General features: G+C 43.1%; 2 protein-coding genes and 2 non-coding genes across 4 annotated transcripts; 3 read left to right on the top strand and 1 right to left on the bottom strand.

Annotated features, from left to right (window-relative positions):
- The first annotated feature begins 733 nt into the window (after positions 1–733).
- Positions 734–806, top strand: TRNAA-AGC (transfer RNA alanine (anticodon AGC)). Its single transcript has one exon. It is a non-coding gene; the product is annotated as a tRNA-Ala (tRNA).
- A 693-nt stretch (positions 807–1,499) lies between these two features.
- On the bottom strand, positions 1,500–3,593 carry LOC135672376 (reticulon-like protein B2). Its single transcript, XM_065180842.1, has 5 exons — positions 3,392–3,593; positions 2,829–3,009; positions 2,593–2,734; positions 2,436–2,505; positions 1,500–2,328 (listed from the first exon to the last, which is right to left on the bottom strand). The coding sequence occupies exons 1-5, from the start codon at positions 3,588–3,590 to the stop codon at positions 2,159–2,161; spliced, it is 762 nt and encodes a 253-aa protein (XP_065036914.1). The 5' UTR covers positions 3,591–3,593; the 3' UTR covers positions 1,500–2,158.
- A 2,206-nt stretch (positions 3,594–5,799) lies between these two features.
- On the top strand, positions 5,800–5,871 carry TRNAD-GUC (transfer RNA aspartic acid (anticodon GUC)). Its single transcript has one exon. It is a non-coding gene; the product is annotated as a tRNA-Asp (tRNA).
- A 412-nt stretch (positions 5,872–6,283) lies between these two features.
- On the top strand, positions 6,284–8,030 carry LOC135672375 (probable membrane-associated kinase regulator 2). The gene is made up of 2 exons (XM_065180841.1): positions 6,284–7,518; positions 7,606–8,030. Exons 1-2 carry the CDS (start codon positions 6,330–6,332, stop codon positions 7,701–7,703), a joined length of 1,287 nt encoding a protein of 428 aa, XP_065036913.1. The 5' UTR covers positions 6,284–6,329; the 3' UTR covers positions 7,704–8,030.
- Positions 8,031–8,323: the final 293 nt, after the last annotated feature.

Below are 8,323 nucleotides of genomic sequence, written 5' to 3'. Positions count from 1 at the left end.
CGAGTGAAGTCCAGATCTCTGCGTTTGTTCGGAAAGCACGTATAAAACTAAGCAGCGTCGTCTGCGGTCAGATCGAATGCATTATTTTATGTATTTGTTATAGCATATTTTAATTCATACTGATCATCTTATCATTCGAACAAAGACTTAGATGGAGAACCAGAAATGCACCTTAAAGCTACAAGAGAGTACGGATTGAAACCAGATGATGGAGAGTACGGATCAGGAATATAGCATGGCTTGGAGAAGCTGAACAGGGGCGAGCTGGCAGAGCCATCCAACAAAGAAGAACGCTGTCTCTGTGGCTCTGGTTCGACTCTCCTCTTCTTGGCACCGCCCGCGGCCAATCCAGCAGTCGGAGTCAAGGCAGAGCAGAGGCAGCCGCCACCCTGAAAGCAAGTGCTGGAGCGAAGATAGCAGTAGGAACGATTGTCCTCTTCGGGGAAATGAGGAGGCCCGGAGGACTCATCGGAGACCATGGACACGTCCTCCTCCTCCTCTTCTTCAAAGGGACCACCTTTGCCCCGGACGAGAGGCTGTGGTCACTCACCAAAGGACTAGTCTCAGTAGTCAGTCCAACCAAATTGACATTTGCTGCTGCAATCTGAGCTAACATCTTCCTCAGCTCCTCGATCCATAAAGAATTTAGCGAATCAGGGGATGAACACCGAAAAAGGTCTAATTACTATGTTTAAAATTAATATATAGAATTAAATTAAAAAAAAATTCATTCGGGGATGTAGCTCAGATGGTAGAGCGCTCGCTTAGCATGCGAGAGGTACGGGGATCGATACCCCGCATCTCCATTTTTCTGTGTTTTTATTATTTTATTTCTGAAAACAAAAAACTGTTTTAAAAAAAGTGGCACAACAATATAAAAAACCACTAATACAAAATATATAGACATTAAAGCAATAAACCACATGTGTGTTTTATTCCACTCTAATTAGATATAATTTTGGTAAACAATAATTCAACAATATAGGAAATATAATAATTTTAGTAAAATGACGTTTCAATAAATTTGAAAAGCTAACAATGATTTACAGTAAAATAAATTGAAATATATTTTTTTTTACAAAGAGTAAGTGACAGAGCCAAAAGATTCGAGCTTATAAATTATCAAAATCTTTACCAACTAAACTAGTTGATATTTTTAAAATAAAAACTATTATTATTATTATTATCATATTTGTCATAATATCATGCTAAGTACATGTAAAAAATATATAAAAGTTCATACAACCATTTTTTGTTTCCATGATGAAAAATATACTTTAAAGAATAAAAAAGAATCTCCTAAAGATCTTGAAAAATACCTATTTTTTTCAGAACGTATATGAAATTGCAATTTTCCAAGATATATGTAACAACAACACCTAACCCATCTTTATTGTATGTATGGCATGATGATTGACAAAATTTAACATACAAAAGAAACAAACAGATATACAATTTTGAAATGTGCAATACATGAAAAGAAATTCACATAATTTTATAAGGTAAACAACACAACATTGTGTAGATTTATTCGAGTAATCATCAAAAGGTCATTTCAACTCTCACCTCACTCATCTCACACCATACACAGACTATAATTCACAATGATAACAAGATCCATCTAAGACCAACCCACATCCATTTTATAAGCTGCTTTCTGACCTGATCAATCATTCCATCTCCTGCCATTGCTATGCTTGCATCTCTGATCCAGCATAAGTACACTATTATCGCCATAATACATCAAGTAATTCTCAGCTTCCATGCATCTGGGATTATTTGCGCAATCTTTCCATCCATGAAGCAATTGGACAACCAGTTGTTCCTGGTAGTTCATTGTAGCAAGACACATAGTTCATCCAACTTTAACATATACTAGAATAGGAACAACTCCATGACAGCTTACAGAAATACTAACTATATCAGATGATTCATAAGATCACCATTGGTATAAAACAGCTCTTAACCATGGTATAATAAGTACCGACTTAACTTAGATCCACATCATAAAACTCGGAGTGTCCATGGACATCTACTTAAGAACTCAAAAAGTGAGAGTTGCAAGCAAAATGGATAAGCAGACACTGCAACAATTGAAGCACCATTCAGTAGCAAATGAATTGCCAGGATCAACTGCAACCACACAATACCTTCTTCTTTATTGGAACTTTTTATCCTTCAGAGGCCCCATTGGAATCTTGCTCAAGTATTTTACGTGAATCACAACATAGTGCTTCTTGAACTCTGCCTCTGCCTTCTCTGCAAATGCATCAACCCTGTCCTCGTATTTCTCATACAGAACAGGAACCGTGTACAGTGCGACAAATGCTGTTCCCGATACACAAGGATGTTAAAAGTCTAAAGATGCAGAAAAAAGGATAAAAACACTCATGAGGGATAAAAACACTCATGAGCTATCACAGAATTTAGATTACCTATGTAAAATAACACCAAGAAACTGCAGCAATTGGCAATGATCGATAGAACCCACAATGCAGCAGCAGCCTAAAATCAAAGCACAAGCCATTAGAGACCCAAAACAATGCACCAAAACTATCAAACGTCTTGGACAGAATACAATAAGCAGCATACAGCAAGAAACTTCTTCAGGTCACGCCCTGATGCGATGTCCCTCAGTGCAACCAAGCCCCGGTTGATCACGTATCGAAGTGAAAGCACAACGTTCAGAGCTAGATCCTCAGAAATGCTCACCTCGGGAACGTGTGGCCGCGACCTGCCAAAGAAAGCACGAATAGAAGTGGAGCCATTGGAGATAAAGGAAAAAAACAGTACAGAGCAACATGAATCACAGAGATAGATAAGCTCACTTGCTGATGAAAGTGGTCGCATTGCACCAGAGGAAAATAATGGCCAGAGAGAGGATGAGCCCATGGCACACCAGGGTGATCAAGTGGTACTCCATCAACTCGAAGAAGACCCAGATAGCCGTCACCGCACCAAACGTCGAGGCGGATACCTTCTTGTTCCTCCATAGGAAAACATCAGCAGCTGCTCAAGATTGTTCATCGGATCATCGGAGTCGATACGACAAAGAGACGAATCTAAATCTAAAGTTTACTTCTCAAGCTAAAAGCTTATAATCAATCAAGACAACCCACATAGTTCGATTCGATAAAGTTTGCAGGACCTGATAAACCAAGCATAAATCGAGGTCAATAAGTTTCCTTGGGCCTAATTAGGGCTTACATACTATAAAAAAGATGTAACTTTTCTCGTAAAAAGATTGACGAACCAAACAAGTACAGTTGATTCGCATCAATACTACCCAAATTACTTGGAACATATGATCGAGGCTAAAGCAATCAAGAAAATATATCCGATCAGAATCCAAGCAACATAATTAAATGAAGAAAGCACAAGGAGCTCGTACGTTTCCCGCCACCCAAGACCTTATGGACCGGCTTCTCGCGGCCGAATAGCCGGTAGATCTTGGCCTTGACGGCCTCGGCGGGGGCAGACGGTCCCCTCGAAGATTTTTCATCGTCCGAATCCACCACCGACGAAGAGTGTCGTCCGTGGAACTTCTCCGTGATCTTCTCCAGCAACGATTCCTCCCTGTGCTCCGCCATCTCTCTCTCGCTCCCCGTGCGGGAAGCAGGGGGTGATCGGCGGCTCTTAAGCAGGTATTAAGGGGCCCGGGCCACGGAGACGCGATCACGACCGTCGAATCGGGCGCTGCTCGGTTTGATTAACGGGCAATATGGAAATATGTTGATTGATAGGGGCAACATTGTCCAAAAAGAGTTGAACGGCTGTTAGTTTGACGGCGACGTCGACAGTGATTTGTTCGGAGAGGGCTGTGACGCCCGTCCGGACGGCGACGTTAGTTTCCCGTTGCCTTTTTCTGGTTGTACTGGCCCGCACGCCCACCTCACGTGGCGTTGTGGTAGATAAAACGCGTAGGTAAGCCGGTAAGAGAGGCCGATGGCACGTGGTAAGTCATTGGTGGGACCCGAGGCGACACGGGAAAGAGAGGTTCGGGAGAGGGCAAAAGCGGGATCTCGTACATCTTTCGAGTTCGTTTTTGTTCCCGCCCTTTTGTGCTGCTCGTTTGAACCCGCGAATGCTTCGATTATATACGAGTTTTTTTGTTCCTAAAGCTAAACAATATTGTTAATTCAGATATTAGTGATAAAACCTTCCTTGTGAGTTTTTGTTCATAAGGATAAAAAATATTATTTATTAATTATTGTAAGTCGTCGATATTGATTCGAAATCAATTATATTTTTATTTTATGTTTGTCTCATGAAATATATTAGACAAAATGGACGTCAATATTACAAGAGCTATTGTTAAGGCTGAACAACAACATGGAGGCTATAGTTACATCATATAAAACCCTTCGTAGAATAAAACAATAAATCAATATAACTAAGTAGTAATAATATAATCTCGAACAAGTGGTTCACAACACTAATACGAATCAACTCAACTTAAAATATTTATTTTAATAATTAAATAATTAAATTAATAGTTTGATAAAAGTTACATTGTGTCGTGACCCTAATCGATGATATAAGGATTATGACACATTGAATGCTAATGGCGCCTGAGTAACACTCATTGTCATGTGACTAACACTCTATTGTTATTTAGATGACACGGTAATGCCTTATATTTTTTAAGTTTGATGGTATGTGATTACATCTATGATCGAAGGAAGCATGTATGTGATTACTGTCTCACTATAAAAAAATCCTTCAAATACATCCTCTTATATCTTAATCTTTTGAACACTTAGACTCATGACTTAAATCGGATTCTCTAAATCCTTTATTGGCTCAAGCATTCGAGGGACATTGTCGGGTATGCTCCAAATATAATTTTTTACAAGATCCATGATCGAACTCACTCACCTTGTAGCGTAGAGTTTACGATAAATTCAAACTCAAACAATCAAACATAAAGTTTTTTTTTTTATTTTCTTAGACAAGATAAAAAGTTTAATAAGCATGATATCTCCAAAATTTACAACCAAACATAAAGTTTTTTTTTCTTGCGATAAGATAAAAGTTGAATGTACGGTGTCTCCAAAATGTACATTTTACGTGTACATATAATAATACTCCATACATGTAAATATTTCATATACGTAACTGCCCTCGACATCCATGTAAAGATCTTCTATCGTCGACAGTGACGTTCTATGAACATGTCATCGACACATCACATCTGAAATCAAATAATAAGGTTTATAATGTTTAGAAACCAAGGACAGATGTATTGATTTCATTATTAGAAACGATGAGGATGTTACTGTACTTGCAAGCTGTAGTTTTACTTTTGATAGGAATCAATTAGCATGTGGAAACAAAGGTGTCAATGATGTCTCTTATTTTTAGTTTTCTTAATTGATATTATTTTTTTATTATCATAAAAATGTTGACATCGTTGTAAATGTCTCTTTCTCTCTTTGTGACGACGATGACGTTCCTTTGAAGTGAAATTATTTATGGTAACAATGACACTCTCTATCGCTCCTATCCTATCATAGCTATCTCATTCCTTTATGTGAGATGTTATCGTTTTTGCTCGACCTAACATACTCCGATTGTCTCTACAGAGAAATATTTAGGATATTAAAAATAAAAAAGATATCGAATGAGAAAATTAAAAATGAAATATCAATCATCCCCAAAAAATCTAAAAGGAGTGCAACAAAATAAATTTAATTTCTTGATCTGAAAATAAAAAAAAAGCAATTTTTTTTTGGGTGGGGGTGTAAATTAATATAAATAAATTTATAAATAAGATTATTTTGTCCGATTAATGTTCGAGTCGTTGTAGTATAGTGGTGAGTATTCCCGCCTGTCACGCGGGCGACCCGGGTTCGATCCCCGGCAACGGCGGATTGAGTTTTACCTTGTCCTTTTGTTATTGGTATTATTATTTTTGGCTCGACGAGCAGAGAAAGAACACATCGTCGAGATCACAATCTGACCTCATGCGAATGCTTACTGCAGAAGAGAAGGCGAAAGACCCGAAGATGGTAGCAGGTCGACTTTCCGGGGGTTGTCGTGGAACCAAGTCGTCACATCAAGATCACATGCCATCGTCTTCCATGGTTCGAAGCTGGTGGGAGTGATCCAGTAGCGTCGTACCCATTGTTCTGGTGGATCCTGTTCCTGTTTTCTGCACTGAGAAGGACGGTCAACCTCGTGCAACCTCCTATCTCATCGATTGCAAAGACTTCTTGGAATCATGTAGCATGAACGCGAGACAGTATCCTAACCCTGTCCGTGGACTTTCGGGGGTGGCCGCCTCTCCCTGTCCTCACGATCGACCACTCACTCACTGGAGGAAAAGTATGATACAGCTTAGTTACCTTCTTTACTGTAGTCCGAGGAGTCTTTTAGGTGGTGCAGGCTACTGGCGGAAGCCGAGAAAAGGTTCCGATCGTTTCGTCCTCATCGTTGATTCGAATCTATGGTGCCACTGCCGCCGCTGCTGTGGAGTGAGGGCGCTCTTTGAAGTTGCCTCCCGCTCCTCGTCTGGCGGTCCCACCTTAAAGCACGCCATGGAGCTCTTCAGGCTGCTCGCACATGGTGGTAAACACGGTGGCGGCGCGCCCTCCTCGGCTACTAGGCCTGCCGCCACCGCGGACCTTTGCCCGGACAACGACGACGGACCCTTCTTCGACCTCGACCTCGCCCTGCCACTGCGGGAAGACGCGGACCTCCATCGGGAGAACCGGCAGTCCTCCATCGACGCGGATTCGGAGGACGACGACGGTGGCAGTCACCTCTGCGACCCGGTCCTGTCGCTCTACCCCTCCGACGGCCTCTTCTTAAAGGGTCGCCTCCTCCCGCTCGAGCCGTCTTCCCTGGGGGTCTTCTCCGCCTCCGCGCTGCCCAAGTCGACCAAGTCACAGGTTCCCGCTTTCCTCCTCAAATCCGCCGCCAGAGTTCGCGCCTTTAAGCTGGGCTTTCACAGGAGATCGAAGTCGGCCTCGCCGGAGCTCAACCCCGCCGCCTCCCCCGTTACTACCTCCACCTCGCCGAAGCAAAAGCATCACAACGACATCCACGTCAAAGCCAAAGCGGAGGAGGCGCCGCCGGTGTCGCTCTTCGCCAGAGAAAACATCTCAAGAAGCTCCAGCAGCCGCAGCTCGGCCCAGATTCGCATCGACGGCGCTTTACCTGCGTCGGACGAGAAGAAGCTCCCCTGGGACGTGCTCCAAAGGTGTCTTGACAAGCTTAAGCCGCTTTACACCAGGATCTCGAAGCGCCGGTTCTCCCAGCCGCTGCGGCCTGTCGGGAAGGGCGCAGAGGCGGACGGAGAAGACCGGCGGAGAGTGGCAGAGTCAATTGCGAGCAGCTTTAATGGGCCACTTAAGTCGCAAGACGGGAATACACTGGCGGGGCATAAGGTTGTTAGCCGACGATTGAGGAAGAGCCGGTCGGCTTCGGCTGCCGGGAAGCAGGATGACTTCCTCATGGAGCAGCAGGACGGGATCCAGAGCGCCATCGCTCACTGCAAGCGCTCATTCAACAGAGGTACGTACGATAGCTTCCAAGTCCGTGCTACAGTACGTCTATATCTTCCATCTCAACCAAGGACGACCGGGTCAACTTGGTTTGCAGGGACCGACTCGCCGCTGACGCGGTCGAGGAGCGATTCCGGCAACGGGAGATCGCTGGAATCAAGCAGCAGCAGCAGCAGCAACAGTAGCACCATTTGACCGTCGTCCATGCGGAGACCAAAACGCATGAACGAAGGAAATTTAAGGAAAGAAGAAGATGATTGGATAGTGTCGTCGTTAGGCAGAGCTCTTTCTGCTTTCTTGTAATTAGATCAGCATGCAACATCGTCTCATCGCAATTTAGTCTCGGTTCCTTTTGTGTCGACTCTCTTTCTCTCTCTCTCTCTCTCCCTCCTCTTTCAGGGACGAGAAGTAGAGACAGAGACAAGAACAGAGAGAGGGTATTCATACTGTGATTTCGCGGACAGTGGTAGCAGCGAATCCAATGGTCCTCCTTTTGGAAGTGCTCGGTTCAAGACCTGCTTCTTGTGATCCTTCAGCAGGTAAGACAGCATTAGAACCCTGTGAGGATTCCCAGGTCAGGTGGTCACAACAGCTTTGTTTGAGCATGTAGATAATGTTAGTTCTTCTGGAACAAAGCGTTCGCCAAGATCTTCCAGCATAGGATTCGAGTTCCAACAAAAACATAGTAGTTTCGTGATTGACTGCTTGATTTCACGGCAATGGTTCCTTACATTGACTTGCATGGCTTTGGTGCTATAAAAAGAAAGGGTGACCCTTTTTGCGAAGAGGAGAAAAAGCGAAAAGAGTATAGTGCA

This window comes from Musa acuminata, chromosome BXJ1-4 (assembly GCF_036884655.1).
Source record: "Musa acuminata AAA Group cultivar baxijiao chromosome BXJ1-4, Cavendish_Baxijiao_AAA, whole genome shotgun sequence".
NCBI classification, from domain to species: domain Eukaryota; kingdom Viridiplantae; phylum Streptophyta; class Magnoliopsida; order Zingiberales; family Musaceae; genus Musa; species Musa acuminata.
This window is presented reverse-complemented; position numbering and strand designations above follow the sequence as displayed.

Excerpts from the sequence above, each read along its gene's own strand:
- LOC135672376 (XM_065180842.1), bottom strand. The coding sequence starts at position 3,590 with ATGGCGGAGCACAGGGAGGAATCGTTGCTGGAGAAGATCACGGAGAAG. Across the intron at positions 3,010-3,391 it reads GGTCTTGGGTGGCGGGAAAC|CTGCTGATGTTTTCCTATGG; the intron begins GTACGAGCTCCT and ends AATCTTGAGCAG. Across the intron at positions 2,329-2,435 it reads CTTGGTGTTATTTTACATAG|CATTTGTCGCACTGTACACG; the intron begins GTAATCTAAATT and ends TATCGGGAACAG.
- LOC135672375 (XM_065180841.1), top strand. The coding sequence starts at position 6,330 with ATGATACAGCTTAGTTACCTTCTTTACTGTAGTCCGAGGAGTCTTTTA. Across the intron at positions 7,519-7,605 it reads CAAGCGCTCATTCAACAGAG|GGACCGACTCGCCGCTGACG; the intron begins GTACGTACGATA and ends CTTGGTTTGCAG.